Source organism: Pan troglodytes, chromosome 9 (assembly GCF_028858775.2).
Source record: "Pan troglodytes isolate AG18354 chromosome 9, NHGRI_mPanTro3-v2.0_pri, whole genome shotgun sequence".
Taxonomy (NCBI): domain Eukaryota; kingdom Metazoa; phylum Chordata; class Mammalia; order Primates; family Hominidae; genus Pan; species Pan troglodytes.
In genome coordinates this window covers 8,671,253-8,695,844 of record NC_072407.2, presented here as the reverse complement: position 1 = coordinate 8,695,844, position 24,592 = coordinate 8,671,253, and the positions used below count along the sequence as shown (strand labels likewise).

The 24,592-nt window shown below is 40.4% G+C and overlaps 1 protein-coding gene across 1 annotated transcript; it reads right to left on the bottom strand.

The window, feature by feature from the left end:
* Positions 1–15,912: 15,912 nt before the first annotated feature.
* Positions 15,913–20,562, bottom strand: LOC466336 (olfactory receptor 52K1). Its single transcript, XM_054661953.2, is given in 1 exon segment — positions 15,913–20,562. A coding segment is annotated over 1 exon segment (945 nt). The 5' UTR covers positions 20,494–20,562; the 3' UTR covers positions 15,913–19,548.
* Positions 20,563–24,592: the final 4,030 nt, after the last annotated feature.

Below are 24,592 nucleotides of genomic sequence, written 5' to 3'. Positions count from 1 at the left end.
ATGTGTTCCTTATATATCAGAGGAATGTGAAAGAAGGTGAGGAGTGTGTAAGAAGTTTCATGCTCTACATCTTAAGCCTAGTTAGGTTGACTACAGAATAGTCAGCAATCTGGGCTTAGGACTTTTCTAGATCTGTCTTCAGATCTTGGCAGTGAAAGCTTAGGCAAACTGCTTTATCCCATTAGTGAAATACAACTAACCACACTTTGCAACAAACTTAAAGCTATGGCCTAGAGAAGTTGTCATGATTAAATGAAAATACAGGGTCTGGCAGTAACACTAAGCATTAGTTCTTTATTCTGTTGAGACTAACATGCAAAGCCAAAAATGTTCAAACTTCAAAAGACTCTGGAATGTCTATCTCCAGGAAGCTGTGGTGCTTGGGAGGGTGACTGCTGTAAGTCTGACATTATCCCATAAAACCTCTCCATAAGCTGGGCTCACCTTCAGATTCTCAAAGATTATGACAAGTAGACATAATGTTGGCAATAACTGCAAAATAGGGAAAATAAAAAGGCTGAGTCATTGGGGCTGGGAAGGAAAGGAGTACACAGGAACTGGCCTGTGAAGTCATCAGGTAGAATGGAGTGATGGATTTAGTTGGAAGGAGGTGGCTTGGCTTCCTTAACCGATATTCTGGTTATTCTTCATTTGCACTCTCCGTTTGCATAGATCCCTGTTCTATGTCTCAGATGCTATATTTTACTCATGGGCTGTATCACCCAGATTCCCTTGTCCTCTATTTTCCAGGTAGGCTCAGTCAATGTGAGGCACTAACAGGAGAGATAAGGGTAAAACCAGAGATTAGAGACCTACTCTCTAGTTCCCTTCCTACCAGCTATGTTTGGCAGTGTCTTGGTCTTCTACCAAAGGCCCCAGCTCCTGAAGTGACCCTTTGTGTTTTCTGGTAACCATGCCCTGCTTTACCCGGTCAGTTCTAGGCTAAGTTGTGCTGCTTACTGTTAGTCCCAGTGCCTCCCCATCCCTTGTCAAGTTCCTTAACTCTTCTCAAGCCTCTGCAGATAATCCCTTCAACTGCCCCTTTGACTATGCCACTTGTTATTTCATGAATATATCAGACCAGATCCCAACAGTATATAATCTTTACCCAGTATTATCTCTTGACAAGAAGATTGCTTCCTCAGTAGGACACAGAATCTGAAAGTTGACAAGTCACAGAACTAATCCTAAAGGCAAAAGAGCTATAAATTCATGACAATCAGGGGCTAGATAATCTTTCCTCTGATATTTAGATTTACAATAAAGGGAGACTTTTCTATTTTACTCGTATGTCTAATCAAATGGCTTTTATAGCTTGAATATGTCCTACTAAACAAAGCTGTAATGTGGAAAAGTTTTGTTCTACTCCAGAAATGTAGAGTTCTTGAATGTAAAAATTAACAGGACTCAACCAAGTGGATTTTTCTGTTGCCATGATTCCTAAGTACAGCTATTACCCCTCCTATATTAGTGAGAAAGCTGTTTCAGGGTCCATCTTTCCTTCTAATGCAATTTGAATCCCTTCACTTTTTCCCTGGCAAATGGCTCCCTTCTAGACTTGTGCAGAGATCATGTTATAAGAGGAACTTACAGGCACAAATGACAGATGAGACCAAGTGTGAACTGGTCTCATCTGTGATCTGAATTGCTTGGTGAATTGTGGACACAAGAGGAAGTGACTTTTCATGAAATCCAATAGGTCTCTGGTATCACAGACCTTGTTCCAGCCATGTCAGATGTCCCCTCTGGACTGACCTGAAACTCTGGAGAAGGTAGAATTTATCTTCTCTCGCTTTCCTTCCTCATACCTGACAACATACAGGGCTGTTTCTTGATGGATACCTCCATTTCATCTCTTCCTATTCATTTCTGGGAACATGTTGTGAAACTGAAGAGCATATCCTTGACTAGAGAGATGCACTTCAGCTGCTACATGGGGAGGACCGACTCTTGGGATAAGTTTTTGACCCCCGTCTTTTCCCCTAAGATCCTAACACTGAGAGTAGCTCTTTAATTCATACCTCATTTGTCAGGAGCAGTTCTCATACCTTAAATACAGTAGTCTACTGCAGCTTCTGTGCAGGGATGGTATGAGCATAAGCATTCTGCAAAGCAACCTCTCATCTGAGTGATCCATCCAAACACATCCACCATAACCTGCCATGGCTTTTACCATTCCTCATCCTGCTTACTACCTTCCAATGAGACTGCATTTGTTTCCCAACTGCAACATGTCCTTTTGCTTGAGAAGAATACATGTTCTTTCCTGATACTGAAATGACGTTCTTCCTTCCTCCCTCGCCTAGTGAATCCTTACATGTTCACTTTGCCATAGCTTAGATATCCACTTTAATGAACCTTGCCTTGATTCTTAGTTCCAAGCCCTATTTCTGTACTGTCTGAATAGTTCTCTGAATTGTCTTCTGATGTATCTTTCCCCAAACAGAATAAGTTCTAAAAGAGTGGTGATCTTGCCTGTCTTACTAGAAGTCATGTGCTAGCACAGTACCTGGCTCTGTTGAATAAGAATAAAATATTGTGTTTATTTAAAGAACATGGTGATGTATTTAAAAGGTCTTGTATTGTCATTAGTGAACTAGAGGCTTCATCAATCTCCTTGTCTGTGGCTCTGTGGGAACTCTACCCATTCTAAATCCCCTTCCCAGAGAATGCCTTTCCTGAGTCTTGCCTTAGACTTACAGGAGTATGAGCTAAGTTGATTGCCCAAGGTCTATTCATCCTTAAGCTGGGAACTCCTCCCTATGACCGCTATTCTTTTTCTATATCATTCTTTGTAAGATGTTCTTACCTGGGCTGGGTCATGTCAGTAAGAGCCTGGGGCTCTACATATGCCTCAGAGACCTTGCACTTATAAGCATTCTGCTCAGGTGTCTAGGGAATTCCATCTGGGATCTGAGCCCTCCCCACTTTCCTCAATATAGAAAGTTAATAGCAGGCTTTGTCCTAGAAGGATGAGCACAGAATCTAAACTTAAGATACAGCTGTTCCTGGCATGCCAGGGTTGGTCCAGAAGGAAGGAACAGACCCATTAACTGAGTCATAATCCCTTGCATCCAAGTCCCCTTGTTTCTTGCATCTGGCCTTCCTAGTATCGGCAGCTATTCTAGGGACACCAAGTAGAAATCAAAGACTTTCCCAGGGTGGGGATGAGTTTCCTGGGACTCAGGCTGAACTCCAGTCCCCTATCTGTCTAAAGTCTAATCTCTTCACAGTATTAGGGGGTGATGGTAGGGTCCTAAATTATTTAAGACAACTGAATAGCAACTCTTCAAAATTAGATACTGAAGAGATTTTTCCCCCACTCCAGTTTATATTGTGGAAAGGACTCTCCTTGTGGGTGGAATGGTAGATCTCCTTCACATCTTTTTGAATGAAACCTTCTCTAACATCCCTTTTCTCAGTGAAAAACTGAAGAAGCAGTTTTTTTCTTCAAGTGTTCCAATAGGATGTTCATGTGTTGGAGCGTCACACTTCAGGATGTGTGACAAGGCATGGCCTCTGAAGCCTCAAAGGCTTGAGTTTGCAAAGCCAGCCCAGTTACATACTCACTATGTGACCTCAAGCAAGTTACATCATTTCCAGTTCTTTAAGCATAAATTGAATAATCTCTTTCGATAGTAGTTATAACTTGGATACTGCATATGAAGGGCCTAGTAAGACAAACATAACAAATGCTTAAACAGCATTATCAACATTACTGCTGTCCCTGTGTCTTCAGGAAGGGCTAGCTCTAAGCCTGGGAGATACAACCTGACCTTCTCTTTCAGGCTAGGAGCTAATATAGTCAGGGAAGGGGCTAATGCAGTAGAATCATTATGGGAAGGATCTCATTTTCACTTCTACTCCCCTTTCAGAGGATTCTAACTCTATAGAACCTCGGGAGAAGCTGGGAACTTCCAGAAGCTTGCAACCTGCTCCCCAAGCTTACATTTTACATTCTGTGTGAAATTGCTGGTAGTGGCCAAAATATACAGGATCCTTCTATCCTGCATGTATGCTGTACCCTTAGTCCTACTTTTTTATTTGGCTGTCAGTCTATACAGATTCATATCTAGATTTTGAAATTCATATCCAGATTCATATCCAGCATTTACCACCTCCAGTGGATAAACTCTGCTTTGACAAACTTAGTATTTCAGTCTATTCTGTATCTGGATGCCTTGTACAACATTTGAAAACTAAAAGTATCCAATAAACCAACGTACTTGTTGAATTATCCTTAAGGTTACAGTAAGTCCTCATCCCTTAATTTGATGCACAAACTTTCAAAACCTCATTGTTCCAACTTAAGGGAGATATGCCTCAGATGTGCAGGAAAAAGTGTTACCTTTCACTATAGGAAAATAAACAGAAGAGATACATATTCAGTCTTGGAAACAGATCTGAATCAGAAGCAAACATTGACATTCTAACACTGTCCCCATTCTAACACTGTCCAGGAGAGGGCGCCCTGGCCCCCAAATGAGATTATGCCACTGGCTGACGGGGCTCTGCAACACAAACATAGAGCTTGGTGTCGTTAAATATCTTAAACCTTCATTTGAATGCAACTACTCAGATTTTCCCATTCAATCCTATTTTATAGCTAGGTCTCCCATATGTAGGTCAATCAAAGATGAAAAGTCAGACCAACACAATACCAACAACAAGTTGAATATTGGACTCTCAGTCTATAACTTTATCAGTTCAGTGTTATAATTTCTCTGAAATAAACATTGTTCATGTTCAATTCTAGAATAAAATTCTAAACTTGTTAGCCCAGATGCTTAATTGGAGTACATGGAGATATAAATACCAACTGAGGGACTTACATACATCTCTGAAGCCTGAGAATTTCCCTCAAATGGGAATACTGATGCTATAATAGGGAAAGCATTTTTCTTAAAGCCACCTTCCCAACCTCACAAGAAGTACATCCAGGATTCGGGCTCTGAGATCAAACTTGAGCTCATTCTTGCCCATGACAGAAGTGGTATACTGCCATGGTTGAGTATAGACCACAGCCCCAGTGCCAGTTCTGACACTTACAAGATTTGTCTTTGACCAAGTTATGCCTAAATCTTTAGACTTCCTTTTTCACCCCGATCTCCATTCCTAAGTCTCATTTCTTTTATTTCAATAATTTTTGGAAAACGGGGGGTTTTGGTTACATGGGTTAGTGGTGATTTCTGAGACTTGGTGCACCTGTCACCCAAGCAGTAAATGCTGGACTCAGTGTGTAGCCTTTTATTCCTCACCCCCTCCCATCCTTCCTCACGGAGTCCCCAAAGTCCATTATATCATCCTTATGCCTTTGCATCCTCATAGCTTAGCTCCCACTTATAAGTGAGGACATACAATATTTGGTTTTTCATTCCTGAATTACTTTCACTGAGAACAAGGGTCTCCAACTTTATTCAGGTTGCTGCAAATGCCATTATTTCACTCCTTTTTCTGGCTGAGTTGTATCCCATATTATGTATGTATACGCACCAATTTTCTCTACTTGTTGGCTGATGGACGTGTAGGCTGGTCCCACATTTTTGCAATTGTGAATTGGGCTGCTATAAACGTATATACAAATGTCTTCTTTATGTAATGTTGTCTGATTTCTTTTGTGAGTTTACCTTCTGCAGGAACAACCTTTTTTGAAACAGGGCCTCACTTTGCTGCCCAGGCTGGAGTGCAGCAGCACGAACATAGCTCACCACAGCCCCAACCTCCTGGGCTGAAGCCGATCCTCCTAAGCAGCTGGGACCAAAGGAACATGCCACCACACCCAGCTAATTTTTAATGAGATGTGAACTTCTTTAATCTCCACTTCTCAGATCAGAGATGTGAAGTACAATCTAAGCAATTTGCCTAAGATTTCCACAGTGGTTAAAAGCAAAAGTTTTGGGTTTGTGTGCCCTAGGTTCAAATTCTACATCTTCCTTACATTGAGTGTACTGTGTTCTCAACTTTCTGGAACTCTTCCATAAATACTTCTAAAATGTCAAACATTCCAAAACTACAACAGTGGGGGAAGGGGGAGCTTTTTAATCAAGAACAGTACTTACCCTTAGCCCTCAGTGGTGGTCAATCTCTGTCTCATGCACCTCAATACAAAACAGATAAGTTTGGGGTTACTTATTACTGTTTCCAGAGTTCTTCCATCTTTTGTCAAAAGCTCATGACCATATGGCATTAGCTGCAAATGTCACCCTTTTATTGTTCCTCCTTACTTAAAGACATGTTGAAACTTACGGAAGAACATCATTGAGGATTTTTCTACCTGGATAAGCTTTCTACTTCATCCCAGTTTCTGGTATCCATGGAGAAGACTTAGACTCTGCAGACAAACCGTTCAACTCCATAACTGACTTCCGAACCTCCTCAGTCCCACTTTCGTTTTTTTAAATTATACTTTAAGTTCTAGGGTACATGTGCACAACATGTAGGTTTGTTACATATGTATACATGTGCTGTGTTCGTTTGCTGCACCCGTTAACTCGTCATTTACATTAGGTATTTCTCCTAATGCTATCCCTCCCCCATCCCCCCACCCAACAGGCCCTGGTGTGTGATGTTCCCCACACTGTGTCCAAGTGTTCTCATTGTTCAATTCCCACCCATGAGTGAGAACATGCAGTGTTTGATTTTCTGTCCTTGCAATAGTTTGCTCAGAATGATGGTTTCCAGCTTTATCCATGTCCCTACAAAGGACATGAACTCATCCTTTTTTATGACTGCATAGTATTCCATGGTGTATATATGCCACATTTTCTTAATCCAGTCTATCATTGATGGACATCTAGGTTGGTTCCAAGTCTTCGCTATTGTGAATAGTGCCACAATAAACATACATGTGCATGTGTCTTTATAGTAGCATGATTTATAATCCTTTGGGCATATACCCAGTCATGGGATTGCTGGGTCAGATGATATTTCTAGTTTTAGATCCCTGAGGAATCACCACACTGTCTTCCATAATGGCTGAACTAGTTTACACTCCCACCGACAGTGTAAAAGTGTTCCTATTTCTCCACATCCTCTCTATCACCTGTTGTTTCCTAACTTTTTAATGATCACCATTGTAACTGGTGTGAGATGATATCTCACTGTGATTTTGATTTGCATTTATCTGATGACCAATTGTTTTCATGTGTCGGCTACATATATGTTGTCTTTTGAGAAGTCTGTTCATATCCTTTGCCCACTTTTTGATGAGGTTGTTTGATTTTTTTCTTGTAAATTTAAATTGTTTGTAGATTCTGGATATTAGCCCTTTGTCAGATGGGTAGATGGCAAAAGTTTCCTCCCATTCTGTAGGTTGCCTGTTCACTCAGATGGTAGTTTCTTTTGCTGTGCAGAAGCACTTTAGTTTAATTAGATCCCATTTGTCCATTTTGGCTTTTGTTGCCATTGCTTTTGGTGTTTTAGTTATGAAGTCTTTGCCCACGCCTATGTCCTGAATGGTATTGCCTAGGTTTTCTTCTAGGGGTTTTTATGGTCTTAGGTCTAACATTTAAGTCTTTAATCCATCTTGAATTGTTGTGTAAGTTGTAAGGAAAGGATCCAGTTTCAGCTTTCTACAAATGGCTAGCCCATTTTCCTGGCACCATTTATTAAATAGGGAATCCTTTCCCCATTGCTTGTTTGTGTCAGGTTTGTCAAAGATCAGATGGTTGTAGATATGTGGTGTTATTTCTGAGGGCTCTGTTCTGTTCCATTAGTCTAGATCTCTGTTTTGGTACCAGTAGCATGCTGTTTTGGTTACTGTAGCCTTGTAGTATAGCTTGAAGTCAGGTAGCCTGATGCCTCCAACTTTATTTTTGCTTAGGATTTTCTTGGCAATGCAGGCTATTTTTTGGTTCCATATGAACTTTTAAAGTAGTTTTTTCCAATTCTGCAAAGAAAGTCAGTGGTAGCTTGATGGGGATGGCATTGAATCTATAAATTACCTTGGGCAGTATGGCCACTTTCACGATATTCTTCCTACCTAGGAGCATGGAATGTTCTTCCATTTGTTTCTGTCCTCTTTTATTTCATTGAGCAGTAGGTTGTAGTTCTCCTTGAAGAGGTCCTTCACATCCCTTGTAAGTTGGATTCCCAGGTATTTTATTCTCTTTGAAGCAATTGTGAATGGGAGTTCACTCGTGATTTGGCTCTGTTTGTCTCATATTGGTGAATAGGAATGCTTGCGTTTTTGCACATTGATTTTGTATCCTGAGACTTTGCTGAAGTTGCCTATAAGCTTAAGGAGATTTTGGGCTGAGATGATGGGGTTTTCTCAATATACAATCATGTCATCTGCAAACTGGGACAATTTGACTTCCTCTTTTCCTACTTGAATACCCTTTATTTCCTTCTCCTGCCTGATTGCCCTGGCCAGAACTTCCAACACTATGTTGAAATAGGAGTGGTGAGAGAAGGTATCCCTGTCTTGTGCCAGTTTTCAAAGGGAATGCTTCCAGTTTTTGCCCACTCAGTATGATACTGGCTGTGGGTTTGTCATAAACAGCTTATTTTGAGACACATTCCATCAATACCTAGTTTATTGAGAGTTTTTAGCATGAAGAACTGTTGCAGAAAAGGCCTTTGACAAAATTCATCTATTGAGATAATCATGTGGTTTTTGTCTTTGGTTCCGTTTATGTGATGGATTACATTTATTGATTTGCATGTGTTGAACCAACCTTGCATCCCAGGGATGAAGCCCACCTGATTATGGTGGATAAGCTTTTTGATGTGCTGCTGGATTCGGTTTGCCAGTATTTTATTGAGGATTTTCACATCGATGTTCATCAGGGATATTGGTCTAAAATTCTTTCTTTTGTTGTGTCTCTGCCAGTCTTTGGTATCAGGATGATGCTAGCCTCATAAAATGAGTATTCCCTCTTTTTCTATCGATTGGAATAGTTTCAGAAGGAATGGAACCAGCTCCTCTATGTACCTCTGGTAGAATTTGGCTGTGAATCCATCTAGTCCTGGACTTCTTTTGGTTGGTAGGCTATTAATTATTGCCTCAATTTCAGAGCCCATTACTGTTCTATTCAGGGATTCAACTTCTTCCTGGTTTAGTCTTGGGAGGGAGTATGTGTCCTGGAATTTATTCATTTCTTCTAGATTTTCTAGTTTATTTGCATAGAGGCATTTATAGTATTCTGTGATGGTAGTTTATATTTCTGTGGGATTGGTGGTGATATGTCCTTTACCATTTTTTATTGTGTCTATTTGATTCTTCTGGTTTTTTTTTTTTTTTTTTTTTTGAGAGTCTCGCTCTGTCGCCCAGGCTGGAGTGCAGTGGCACTATCTTGGCTCACTGCAACCTTCACCTCCCAGGTTCATGCCATTTTCCTGCCTCAGCCTCCCAAGTAACTGGGACTACAGGCGCCCGCCACCATGCCTGCCTAATTTTTTCATATTTTTGATAGAGACATGGTTTCACTGTTAGCCAGGATGGTCTTGATCTCCTGACCTGGTGATCCGCCCGCCTCAGCCTCCCAAAGTGCTGGGATTACAAGCCTGAGCTACCGCGCCCAGCCTCTTTTTATTTTTCTTTATTAGTCTTGCTAGCGGTCTATCAATTTTGTTGATCTTTTAAAGAAAAAACAGCTCCTGGATTCATTGACTTTTTTTTTTAAGGGTTTTTTGTGTCTCTATCTCCTTCAGTTCTGCTCTGATCTTAGCTATTTCTCGTCTTCTGCTAGCTTTTGAATTTGTTTGCTCTTTCTTCTCTAGTTTTTAATTGTGATGTTAGGGTGTCGATTTTAGATCTTTCTTGCTTTCTCTTGTGGGCATTTAGTGCTATAAATTACCCTCTACACATGGCTTTAAATGTATCCCAGAGATTCTGGTTCATTGTGTCTTCGTTCTCATTGGTTTCAAAGAACATCTTTATTTCTGCCTTCATTTTGTTATGTACCCAGTAGTCATTCAGGAGCAGGTTGTTCAGTTTCCATGTAGTTGAGCAGTTTTGAGTGAGTTTTTTAATGCTGAGTTCTAATTTGATTGCACTGTGGTCTGAGAGCCAGTTTGTTGTGATTTCTGTTTTTACATTTGCTGAGGAGTGCTTTACTTCCAACTATGTGGTCAATTTTGGAATAAGTGCGGTATGGTGCTGAGAAGAATGTATAGTCTGTTGATTTGGGGTGGAGAGTTCTGTAGATGTCTATGAGGTCTGCTTGGTGCAGAGCTGAGTTCAATTCCTGGGTATCCTTGTTAAACTTCTGTCTCATTGATCTGTCTAATATTGACAGTGGGGTGTTAAAGTCTCCCATTATTATTGTGTGGGAGTCTAAGTGTCTTTGTAGGTCTCTCAGGACTTGCTTTATGAATATGGGTGCTTCTGTATTGGGTGCATATATATTTAGGATAGTTAGCTCTTGTTGAATTGATCCCTTTACCATTATGTAATGGCCTTCTTTGTCTCTTTTGATCTTTGTTGGTTTAAAGTCAGCTGTATCAGAGACTAGGATTGCAACCCCTGCTTTTTTTTTGTTTTCCATTTGCTTGGTAGATCTTCCTCTATCCCTTTATTTTGAGTCTTTGTGTGTCTTTGCACATAAGATGGGTCTCCTGAATACAGTACACTGATGGGTCTTGACTCTTTATCCAATTTGCCACTCTGTGTTTTAATTGGGGCATTTAGCCTGTTTACATTTAAGGTTAATACTGTTATGTGTGAATCTGATCCTGTCATTATGATGTTAGCTGTTTATTTTGCCTGTTATTTGACTCAGTATCTTCCTAGCGTCGATGATCTTTACAATTTGTCATGTTTTTGCAGTGGCTGGTACCGGTTGTTCCTTTCCATGTTCATTGCTTCCTTCAGGAGCTCTTGTAAGGCAGGCCTGGTGGTGTCAAAATCCCTCAGCATTTGCTTGTTTGTAAAGGATTGTATTTCTCCTTCACTTATGAAGCTTAGTTTGGCTGGATATGAAATTCTGGGTTGAAAATTATTTTAAGAATGTTGAATATTGGCCCCCACTCTCTTCTGGCTTCTAGGGTTTCTGCTGAGAGATCAGCTGTTAGTCTGATGGGTTCCCCTTTGTGAGTAACCTGACCTTTCTTTCTGGCTGCCTCTAGCATTTTTTCCTTCATTTCAACCTTGGTGAATCTGACAATTATGTGTCTTGGGGGCTGTTCTTCTCGAGGAGTATCTTTTGTGGTGGTCTCTGTATTTCCTGAATTTGAATGTTGGCCTGCCTTGCCAGGTTGGGGAAGTTCTCCTGGATAATATCCTGAAGAGTGTTTTCCAGCTTGGTTCCATTCTCCCCATCACTTTCAGGTACACCAATCAAACGTAGATTTGGTCTTTTCACATAGTCCCATATTTCTTGGAGGCTTTGTTCCTTTCTTTTTACTCTTTTTTCTCTCTAAACTTCTCTTGCATCATTTCATTCATTTGATCTTCAATCACTGATACCCTTTCTTCTACTTGATCAAATTGGCTACTGAAATTGTGACTGTATCACGTAGTTCTCTTGCCATGGTTTTCAGCTCCATCAGGTCATTTAAGGTCTTCTCTACACTGTTTATTCTAGTTAGCCATTCGTCTAATCTTTTTTCAAGGTCTTAGCTTCCTTGCGATGGGTTTGAACATCCTCCTTTAGCTTTAGTTTTAGTTTTAGCTTTAGCTTTAGTTTTCCATTTCTGAAGCCTGATTCTCTTTCCACAAATCAGGCTCTCTTGAAGCCTCAGGCTCCCTTGAAGCCTGGGTCTCTCTTGGAAAATCAGGTTCCCTTGAAGCCTGGGTCTCTCTCGGAAAATCAGGTTCCCCTGAAGCCTGGGTCTCTCTCGGAAAATCAGGTTCCCCTGAAGCCTGGGTCTCTCTCGGAAAATCAGGTTCCCCTGAAGCCTGGGTCTCTCTTGGAAAATCAGGTTCCCTTGAAGCCCGGATCTCTCTTGGAAAATCGGGTTCCCTTTAAGAAACCTCAGGCTCCCTTGTAGCCTGGTCTGCAATTACCGGGGCAGCCTGGATTTCAGGCCCATGAAAGATCTGCTCGGCAGGTAATCTCGTCTCTTCCTGGTTTACAGGATCTCAACTCTTCCTCCATTCAAAATTCCAACTTTTTTCTGCTTCTGGTCCGGTCGCTACTGTGACAAGTCACATACATTCCTAAAAATGACACTCCTCTTATGAGGGCTATAGCACAGGCAAGAGAATATGGGGATCCCGAAGCCTGGCAATTTCCTCTAATTTTACAACCTCCAATACCTGCCTTCCCTGTGGCAAAAAATCAGCCACAACCCACTGATCTTGCTCAGCAGGCGGCTGATCTTGCGGCACCTTCACGCTCCGTGTTAATATCTTGTTTTTCTGCAGCACAACTGCAGTTGCAACAGCCAGTTTGGTTATTGCCCCAGAAAAAATCCAGACTTCTCCTTATCACTATTTAGGAATGCAGCTAGAAGACAAGGTTATTAAGCCCCAAAAAATCATTGTTCCCCTCACCTGATTACAAGTCCAACAGGCTTTTGCAACCTGCATTTCTTGGCAAGTACATTTGGCAGGTTTCCCGGGTATAACTGATTATCATTATCCTAATGTAAAACTATTCCGGTTCCTTAAACTCACTTCTTGGATCTTACCTTAACATTACTAGAAACACACCATTAGCTGAAGCTGTCACTGTTTTTACTGATGCTTCCTGTAATAATGGCCAAGCAGCATGTACCGGGCCAAGAGAATGTGTTCTTAACGCAGGAGCTATTTCAGCACAATGAGCTGAGCTGATCGCTGTCATGGCTGTTCTTGAAGATTTCCCTGAACCAGTTAACATTGTTTCTGATTCGGCCTATGTAGTACATGTTGCTCGCAACATTGAAACTGCCTTAATCAAATTTCTGCCTGATGATAACCTAATTTTTCTTTTCCAAAAGTTTCAATCCGTACTCACAGCAAGGTCTTCTTTCTACATTACTCATTCGGGCTCACACACCCCTCACGGACCCCTCTCGGCAGCAAATGCCAAAGCTGATACATTAGTTGCTCCCGTTTTTACAGATGCAGAAAATTTTCATGCTTTAACTCATGTCAATACTGCAGGACTCTGGAAAAAGTTCCCCTTTACAGGGAAACAAGCTAAAACCATTGTACATCACTGTCCTACTTGTCAAGTGTTAATGTTACAGCCACTTTCTTCAAGAGTTAATCCTGGAGGGCTTTCACAAAATGCTGTCTGGCAAATGGATGTGACTCATTATCCTGCTTTCGGCAAACTCTCTTTTATACATGTAACTATTGACACCTTTTCTCATTTTATCTGGGCCACTTGCCAAACAAGGGAAAGTATATGGTTCATGTTAAACGACACATGCTTTCATCTTTCTCAGTTATGGGCTGTCCCGAGAAACTAAAAACTAGTGACGGTCCTGGCTACACTAGTGCTGCTTTTTTACACTAAATTTCTTAAATTTAGTAAGAAATCAACCTTTTACAGCAGCAGAACATATCACTGGAAATAAATTTGATCCACAAAAAGGAAAGCGGGTATGGTGGAAAGATGCAAAACTGACAAATAGGAATTAGGCACTGTGGTAACATGGGGTAGGGGTTTTGCTGTGTTTGCCCAAAAGAAGGACAACAACCCGTGTGGATTCCCTCCCGGCAACTGAAATTGCACTATAACTTCAAAGATAAAAAGCTCTCAGAAACAAAAGGCGAAGAACCGTCAGAAATTGAAAGGCAAGCTTTGCCGCCTGACACATAAATTCCATGACCTCGACATTATGACACAATCTCACCGTGTGACCTACAATACCAGTCATTCTACTCCACCAACATGGGGTCAAATAAAGGTCTTATCACATCAAACGGAAAAATTACTGCAAGAAAAAGGAATTCCAAAAACAACAGGTAATATAATTCTGGCTGCCTTTATGGTAGTCAGTGTAGTGGTGAGTATACCAGCAGTTGGGGCAACTCAAAATTATGTTTGTTGGACATATGTTCCTTTTCCCCCTCTAATTCAGTCTGTCTCCTGGATGGACTCCTCAGTAGAAGTTTACACTAATAATAGTGCCTTCGTGCCAGTCCCTAATGATGACAGCTTTCCAGCTCAACCAGAAGGAGATATGCACTTTAATTTGTCAATTGGCTATAAATATCCACCACTGTGCCTTGGAATGTCACCTGGCTGTTTAGCTTATTCTCATCAGAATTGGATGTGGACCATACCATCCTTCAGTAATGATTCTTCTCAGGTACATAATGTGTTCAGTACCAACTCTTTTCAACTTACGATTGTTAAACTTAATCCACATGAGGAATGGAGGGTTCCTGTTACTACAAAAAATAACAAAAGGACTGCCAGACTGCTCCAATAAACCTACAAAGGGACCTTTCTTAGTAAATTCAATTGTATGGAATGATTGTAATGCTTCAAAGCCCGTAGTGTTCCAAACTCTACCTACGGTTGTTATTGACTGGGCTCCAAGAGGGTATTTATTATTGGCGGAATTGCTCCAGCCAAAATATGACATGCTCAGAGTTTATTTGTTAGAATATGTAGAGGACGGATGGCAGTCCTACAGGTTGAGGGAATGGGTAGCTCCTTACCCATTTAAATTGATGTACACAGGCATCATTCCTCCTAGACCAAAAATGATTCATCCAATTGTTACCCCAGAACATCCTGAATTATGGAAATTAGCTGCAGCCATGACAGGAATAAGGATATGGAACACTACCTATCAACTCTTTCCTACTAATACCAAGACACCCATATTCAACATCACCTTGATGTCTAAACGGGTGATACCTATCATGAGATGTGTCAAACCCCCTCATATGCTGTTGGTTGGAAATACAATTATCATTCCCAATACACAAACTATAGAATGTGATAACTGTAAGCTGTTCACGTGCATTGATGCTACTTTTAATCCCAGAACAAGTATTCTCTTGGTAAGGGCTGAGGAGGGAGGGGATATGGATACCAGTTTCTTTACATCATCCATGGGAGTCTTCCCCCTCTATACACATAGTCAATGAAGTTCTTAAAGGTATCCTCAAAAGAACTAAGAGATTCATTTTTACTCTTATTGCAGTCATTGCAGGTCTAATTTTGGTTACTGCAACAGCGGCAACCACTGGAGTTGCGACCCACAATTCTGTTCAAACCGCTCAATATGTTGAAGCATGGCAGGAAAACTCCTCCAGACTCTAGGATTCTGACTCAAGTTGATCAGAAATTAGCTAATCAAATTAATGATCTCTGCCAAAGTGTAATATGGCTGGGAGATAGTTATGAATTTGGAATGCTGTATGCAATTACAGCATGATTAGAATACTTCTGATTACTGCATAACGCCTTATGCTTATAATAAAGATCAACATAGCTGGGAAAAGGTCTCAAGACATTTAAAAGCCTGGGATGATAACTTAACCTTAGATATTTCAAAACTTAGGAACAAATTTTTGAGGCCTCACAGGCTCATTTAACCACTGTTCCTGGCTCAGACATTTTTGAAACAATAACTAAAGGATTATCTGATCTTAATCCCTTTAAACGGATCAAACCCCTTGGAGGATCATTGTTGTCCCTGGCATTATTAATATTGGCATGCTTGTGTTGTCTACTTTTAGCCTGCAGATGCCTCCAAAGAGTCTGAAGGAAAGTCCGAAGTCAATGACAAGCAATGATGGTGATGGTGATCCTAGTTAATAAAAAGGGGGGAGATGTGGGTGGCAAGCCACCCAGGTGCCAAGACAAGAGACTGAGGGCACAAGTTGTTCCAGTGTAATAAAGAAAACATATAAAATAAGAATAGTTATACTAGAAATAGATTATAGGTATGATGATATATGAATATTAATCATCAGCTTGTAGCATTACTCTCTATTCCAATATTATAATAATCCTTGCTCTACAATTATAACCTAGGAAAAACCAGGCCATACAGAGATAAGAGCTAAAGGGGCATGGTGAGAAGTGACCAGAAGACAAGGGTGAGCCCTCTGTCATGCCCGGACAGGGCCACTAGAGGGCTCCTTGGTCTAGCGGTAATGCCAGTGCCTGGGAAGGCACACATTACCTAGTGGACTGTGGTCTAGTAGTAGTCAGTTCCTAGGGAAGACACCCGTTACTAACAGACCCGGAAAGGGAGTCTCCCTTTCCCTGGGGGAGTTAGAGAAGACTGTTTCACCACCTCTTGTGGAAGGCCTGACATTAGTCAGGCCCGCCCACAGCCATCTGGAGGCCACAGCATCCAGCATCCCTGTGATGCTGTGCTTCAGCAGTCACGCTCCTGTTTCACTTTCACGTTCCACCCTGTACACCTGGCTCTGCCTTCTAGATAGCAGTAGCAGAATAATTGAAAGTACTAAAAGTCTTTGAAATGCATAGAAGAAATAATGGTGTAAGCTGTCCTCTCTCTCTCTCCTCCTTGGCTGCCAAACAGGGAAGGGCCCCCTGTCCGGTGGACACGTGACTTATGTGACCTTATCAACCATTGGAGATGACTCACACTCTTTACCCTGCCCCTTTTGCCTTGTATCCAATAAATTACAGTGTAGCCAGGCATTCGGGGCCACTACCGTTCTCTGCATCTTGGTGGTAGTGGTCCCCCAGGCCCAGCTGTCTTCTTCTCTTTATCTTTTGTCTTTATTTCTATGATCTCTCATCTCTGCACACAAGGAGAAAAACTCACAGACCCTGTAGGGCTGGTCCCTACAGTATAAGTAGATCATGTAAAAGTATGTATGGGAGCTTCTTTTTGTAGAACTGACTGAAGAAGTGTTCATTATGAGAGTTTGAAAGACAAAAGCAGAGATAAGTGAAATAATTTTATGATATGCTGTAAGAAGACTGTATTTTCTTTAAATATTCAGTCTTGAGCTGTCATGAGTTGAAATGCAAGATAGAACTCACAACTCCAGCAATTGGTGCTCCTTGGGTAAGGCTGTGAAACAAACAACTCCCAAATTTCAGTGGTTCACTACAAAAACAACAAAATCATCCTTGTTCATGTTATATGAACACTGTGGGTCAGTTATGACTATGCTACAGGCACTGAGTCAGATTCACATCTGCTCCATGGATCTTCATCATGAGTCTAGGCTGTGATATGCTTATTCTTCTGGTAGAGGGAAAGAATGAAAGATAAGCCTTCCAGCCATATTTTAAAGTTTAATATTTTTTTAGCAGCTCAAACACAATTGCGCATTTACACTTCTTACTCATTGTGGGTGGACTTTGGCTTTGTCACAACCTCTAACTGGAACTTTGCTGGGTTTTGCAGCAGAGGGGAAAGAAAGGAGGAAAGTTAATGCACACTTTAATTTCCAAAGAATAATGGCCTCTAGCTCCATCCATGTTCCCACAAAGGACATGATCTTATTCTTTTTGATGGCTGTATAGTATTCCATGGTGCCTATGTATCACACACCTCTGCAATAACATGTGTCTATATGGACCAGGCAACTTCTTGTCTTTCTGTTCCTTTCCATTCGATCTTTGCACCAATATCATAGTGTCCTTTTTAACTTTTATTTTAGGTTAGAGATACATGTGCAGGTGTGTTATATAAATAAACTTGTCACGGGAGTTTGTTGTACAAGTTCTTTAATCACCTAGGTACTAGGCATAGTACCTGATAGTTATTTTTCCTGATTGTCTCCCTGCTACCTTAAATAGGCCCCAGTGTCTCTTGCTCCTCTTCGTGTCCATGTGTTCTCATTGTTTAGTTCCCACTTATAAGTGAGAACATGTGGTATTTTATTTTTCTATTCCCCTTTTAGTTTGCAAAGAATAATGGCCTCTAGCTCCATCCATGTTCCTGCAAAGGACATGATCTTATTCTTTTTGATGGCTGCATAGTATTCCATGGTGCATATGTATCACATTTTCTTTATCCAGTCAACTGTTGATAGGCATTTAGGTTGATTCCGTGTCTTTGCTATTGTGAATAGTGCTGCAGTGAATGTACACATACATGTTATCTTTATGGTAGAACAACTTAGGTTCCTTTGGGTACATACCCGCTAAAGGATCACTCAGTCAAATGGTATTTCTGTTTTTAGGTCTTTGAGGAATCACCCACTGCTTTCCATAATGGGTGAAATAATTTACACTCCTACCAGCAGTATATAAGTGTTTCCTTTTCTCCTCACTAGCATCTGTTTTTTTTTTTTAATAAACTTTCTGATTCTCGAAGTACATTTCAGGGCTACTCAAATTTCATTGGCCAAATCAAGTCATACAGCAAAGTTTAAAATTCGTGGAGTGAAGGAAATACCCTACCCATGATAGAAGGACAGGAGACTAAATATTGGTGGACAGTAATACAGTCTACCACAACTACAATCATGTCTAACTAGTCATGCATTGCTTAATGATGGGGATACATTCTGAGAAATGTGTCCTCAGGTGATTTTATCAACCTGCGAACATCATAGAGTGTATTTACACAAACCTAGATGGTATCGCTTGCTATACACCTAAGCTATATGGTATAGCCTGTTGCTCCTAGGCTACAAACCCAATATTGTAGGCTATTGTAACACAATAAGTATTTGTGTATTTAAACAGAAAAGTAGCTAATGAATACTAGGCTTAATACTTGGGTGATGAAATAATCTGTACAACAAAACCCCCATAACATGGCTTTACCTAGATAACAAACCTGTACATGTAACTTAAAAGTTAAAAAACATACAGTAAATATATGGTACTATAATGTTACGCAATCACCATCATATAGGTGATCCATCACTGACCAAAACTTCATTATGCAGTGTGTGACAGTATTGTATTTTCTTATTTTCAGAAATCTCAGCTTCAAGAGGGAAGGGTGTTATTTCTGTTTTCATGGTTCATAGTTCAAAGATGGTATTCAGCTCTTCTATCTGTTCATTTAATAAATATTACTAAGTATTTTGGAGGCAAAAGACATGTAGTGAAAAAATAGATACATGATATAAATTGATAAAAAGGAACATCGGAGGACTCTTTTGATAAATGTTCACTAAAGGAATTGGCCATGTCTATCAGGAAGAAAGTAAAAGAGGAATTGACTTAATGGAAGAAATAGATCTACTTATAAATGGAGCTGTCTAACTGTAGAAATAAAATTGGGAGATAGTAGCCTATAAAGAGTGGCAAAGGGTGGAGGGTACTTGTCAGAAAAGACATGGGGGTAATTTCAGTACTAAAAGGAATAATGGTTTTGGGGTCACAAAATTTGTGGTACATTTCCTCACTCATACCTGGATAAAGAAGTCACCTGTTTGGGTGACTCAGCTGTTTGGGCCAATCTCAGCCAATATTCCTACTGTCTTTCACCTAGATTACAATGCCACTTTGAGAGGTTTGTCTTCCTTAGCCATGTGATGAGTCTATGACAATGGGAAGGTCAAACCTCTACTATCAGACCAGACTATAGGTGCACTCCTGGTTTGACCTGACTCGTAGATCTGTGAGGAATGAAACCTCATTTTCCTTGTCACACTAGAGAATTGCCAAAGACACTCTGCAATTTTCCTATTTAGATTTTTCCTCTCAACCCCAATCCAGCATTCTCATTACTTGGCAAGTGGGATAAAAAAAGAGAACTATCCATCTACATGTTCTTTCTCTGGAATAGACTGAGCACATAATCACGAATCTGCTTGGTCTTGACTCCATATACGATAGGATTGACCATGGGTGGGAAAAGGAGATAGAAAATAGCAAGGAGTATGTGAACATGAGGGGCAGCACGGCGGGCTACACGGTGCATGACTGAAGAGATGACTACTGGAGTGTAGGTGGACAGGATGGCACCTATGTGAGACACACATGTCCCAAATGCCTTGTAGCGGGCCTCCTGAGAGGCAAGCTGGAGAACTGCCTGAAGGATGAAGACATAAGACAGGATAACAAAGAGCAGGTCCAACACAACAATAAACATGGCCACAGCAATGCCATAGATATTGTTGAAGCTAGTGTCCCCACACGCCAGCCTCACCACAGCCATGTGTTCACAGTAGCAATGGGCAATCACTGGGCCTCGGCAGTAGTGGAAGCATCTCAGCAGGAAGGGGAGTGGAGTCATTAATGTCACAGCCCGGGCCACAGCAGCCATGCCAATCTTGGTGATGAGGGACCCAGTCAGGACCGTGGTGTAGTGCAATGGCTTGCAGATGGCCACATAGCGGTCAAAGGCCATGGCCAGCAGCACTGCTGACTCCATGATGGAGAAGCAGTGAAGGAAGAACATCTGGACCAGACAGGCAAAGAAGTTGATCTCCTGATCCCTGAACCAGAATATGGCAAGCATTTTGGGCAGCGTTGTAGAAGAAAGAACCAAGTCAATGGTTGCCAACATGGCCAGAAAGAGGTGCATGGGTTCATGGAGGGCTGCATCAGCCCGGATAATGAAGAGAAGGGTACAGTTGCCTAGCAGGGCCAGAGTATAAGCAAAGCAGAAGGGGATGGAGATCCAGGCATGCAGGTGTTCCAAACCAGGAATTCCTACCTACAAAAAGACAGCTGGATGTGTTGAGGTGATATTAGAGGGAAGCATGGCTCCTGGAAAATCTCCTTGTCAATTTTTACAGGGCTTCTTCACCTTCTATATATACCTTCTACAGTATATATGATTAGAGTTCAACCTGTGCTATCCCACCTGCAAAGATTATCTCTTGTTTCCATTGCTAGACATTAAACAAAATAACCTAGCAGCCTTCATAGACATGGAGAAGCATAATCCATATTTTCTACCCTCAAAGAAATTTGAATCTCATTGAGTAGATAGAATATTAAATATCCATAGAATTGATATCCCAAGACAACTTTCATAAAGGAATGGAGTATATGTAGTGTTTTCTGTGTTGTTGGTGATGTCATGAATGCCTTGAAAAAAGAAGTGAAAATATGTTTAAATCAATTCATTTCTTTAGCACATACATTGGTACCATTCTACCTTTCAGTTAAGCTAAATTCCCAATTGCAAGAGCCAATTTTCTCTCCTGAAATCTGAGTTGAGTCCATGTATAAGTCAAACCCATTGGTTTCTAATGCCCAAATTAATCACACAATCTGCATATTTTCCCTAAAACTACTTTATCTGATATGGTTGCTACTAGCCATGTCACTATGTAAACCTAAATTTATACTTAATAAATTTCACATTTATACAAAATACTTTTCACGTGCTCAATAGCCACATGTGACTAGTGACTACCAAGAATATTTCCATCATTGCAGAAATTTCTGTTTAAGACCACTGCTCTTCACATCTTCTCAGTATTCACAGGTCTCTGTAAATACAGCCATGCTGCAAGCATACTGAGAAAATGAAAGGTCCTTTTTTGGTTCTCCACTGAAACTCATGTTAAACTCCCTGTGCATGTGACTCTCCCTCCACCTGTCTTCCAGTTCCTTCTTTTTGTCACAGGAGAATTTGCTCTCATCTTTAGCAAGACTGACTTATGACTTCCAAATATCCTTCTTGTTAACAATTTTTCACCTTTTTATCTTGTTCTGGTCATTGTTGTTTTTTCAGATCCTTAAACACTAGAGTTACCCAGTTTTTACCAAGACTGTTATAAAATTATAAAATATATGTTTGTATAAAACATATATTTATACAAAATATAAAATATAGGATCCACTTAATGAGATTCTTTTGAGGATTAAATGAGATAATGTACTTCAAACACTTAATAGTCACAGAACAAAGTAAATATTGAAAACAAAAACTGGGTCTCTTTTTCAAAAAGAAACTGTTGGGAAATATAATAATTGCTCTAAGATATTATAGCTAATAGTGTCAGACAGCCATATCTGAGTCCTTCTTTCTACCGATTCCCATGTCCTAAGTAACTAGGCTTATTGTTTCCATCTAGATGCCCTATATGCAACCTGCATCCAGCATAACCAAACTGAAAACTAACTTCCTTCCATAAGATTTGGAAAATGTTTAGAATCTAAAGTTATTGGCTGAAATCATGACTGCCACATATTCTAGTGGTAGACCTTGCACAAATCACTTATGTACTAGTTTGTTTCCTTCTCTGTTAATGGGAAATAGCACTGAACTACCTTTATCTGAGGGGTATAGGGAGGTTAAGTGTGATTATGTATAAAATCATTTTGTATAATTCCTTAGTGTGCAGAGCTTTGTCATTTATATTTCTCTTCTGTAGAACTGTTACTTTTTTAAAAATTATTTGTTGATTAATCTACCATGACATTAAATCCTCCTCCCTTTATTCAAACCTCTGCTTTTCTTTACAGCGAAACATGTAGAAAGGTCTACAATCTCAACTCTCTCAAGGATAATTGGTTTTGAAACATATCAATCTGGATTTTATTCCCATCACAAACCAAAAATTCCTTTTACTGTGACAATCAATGACCTCCATGATGATGGTGCCCTTATCACTTACCTGGCTTCATGCAACTGGACCTCTGAGCAACTTTTATCTGAATTGACCACTCTCCTGCTTAAAACTCACTTTTCTCGTGTACCACCATATTCCCGTTTCCCAGCTCCAGAGTGTCTCACTTCCTTCTCCTGCTTCTGCCCTAACTGTAAGTATTACATTTCTACAGTTCTCAAGCATCTTTTCAAATTTTATATCCATGTCATTCAGAAAACATATTAACTAAATTTAATGACAACTATTTAAACATTTTTACTGAAGAGGTTAAGGAAAAATTTATGAACAAAACAGATGGATCCCTTAGTAGAATAAGTTTGCTAAAGGTTGGAAAAGGATAATAAAAGGACATCATGATTAAATTACATATTATATAAAGTTTCATTGTTGTGATTTAAAAACCAAGGAATTAGGGCAGTTATGATAGGCATTTCATGATAGGGAGCAGGAGAAGTTGAAATTTGAAATAAAAAGCTCATTATACACCTTATTAGAAAATTTGAGAAAAATTGAATGAGGTGAGGAAATACTTAGCTTCACTTCCTTAAATGCCAAACTAAAGTTTCATGCCAGTGGTATATACAGAACAATTACACAGTGAACAAGAATAGGATGAAGGAGTGGAACAGGAAAGAGAATATGGATCCAAAGTTGCCTTACTGAGATGGATAATCCAATTCCACATGAAGAACCATAGAGAAGGAACCAAAGAATTGTCCACTCTAGACACAGAAGAGGGGAACTTTTATCCACTGGCTTCCACACCCCATAGGTCAAGGATGACCCAAGGAGTGTAGATTTCCTTGCATTTTCAGGTCCATACATGTACCAGAATAACACAATGAGATCCCTGAGGTGCCCATGCAATAAAGCAGAGAAACTGTGGGGGTGGGATACAGCTGAGTAAGGTGCTATCAACCTACACCTGCACTCGAATGGTTCCTACAACAAAAAGGGGAGATGACAGGACATGAGAAGACCATAATAGATTTGGAATATAGGAGTCACCCAGGGGAAAGGAACAGTCTAAGAAAATGGAACAGCCAGAGAAAATGCCCCAAGACATAAAAACACCTGTTATTCAAATATCAGCAGGCAGCCAGCACAGGTAGGATGAAGCAAATGAGCAGGAGAATCAGGTCAGAACAGTGGGGCCAAATCACACAGGGCCCCATAGGCCTTTGTGGACTTTGCAAAAGTTCCCCATTTCTCTCAGAATCAAGGACATTGTTTTCAGCAGAGAGGAGATGTATCTGACTTATACTTTTAAAGTTTTCCCTGGCATTTATGATGGAGAATAGCACAAAGAGGGAAGGGTAGAATTGGGGGAAAGTACCTGGAGACTATTGCAGGAATCCAAGGAAGGGAGAACATTGGCTCAGAACCAAGGTAGCAGTGTATGTAGTGGGAAGTAATAGGATTGGGGATATATTTTTAAAATGTGTCAGTGACATTTTTGACAGGTTAGATATAGGAAGTGAGACAACAGGGAGCCGAAGATGACGCCCTGATTTTTGGCATAAACCACTGATAGGAGCTGCTCCCAACTGAGACGGGGAAAGCATGAAAGGAGGAGCTCAAGACTTCAATTTTTGAACATGGTGAGTTTGAGATATCAGAAATTCAAGTGAATATGGTAATACGTATAGAAAATAAATCATATTTAAAGCCACGAAACTGTTTGAGATCACCCAGATAGTAAATGTTCACAGAAAAGAGAACTAGAGAACCCAGAACTGAATCCCAACGTTAAGAATGGATGGGAGAGGAGTTGGAGCACACTGAGATATTCGCAAGGGAAACTGACAGTGGAAACTATTAAGACAGAAACATTCCCAAATAATGTACTATCTTAGTATATAGAATATAGTTTACTAACAAGTGGATTATTACCATGTAAAATGCTACTGATGAGTCAAAGAACTTGAAAACACAATTGGCCTTGTGTATAGAATTGCACAAGAGGATTGGATACCTTGATAAAAGCAATTTTGCTAGAATAGAGACAGGCAAAGCCTGACTTGACTGAGTTAGAATAGATAAGAGGGGAATTGAAGTTTGTTAACATGGCTAACTTTTTTGAGGAATTTGGAAGCAAAGGACAGCAAGTAAATAGGGCACTGGCTAAAATGGAAAGCGAAGTCAACTGTGTGTGTGTGTGTGTGTGTGTGTGTGTGTGTTTTAGAACAGAAGTATCATGTCTTTAGCTGAAGCAAATTATCCAGTAGTAGGGGAAAA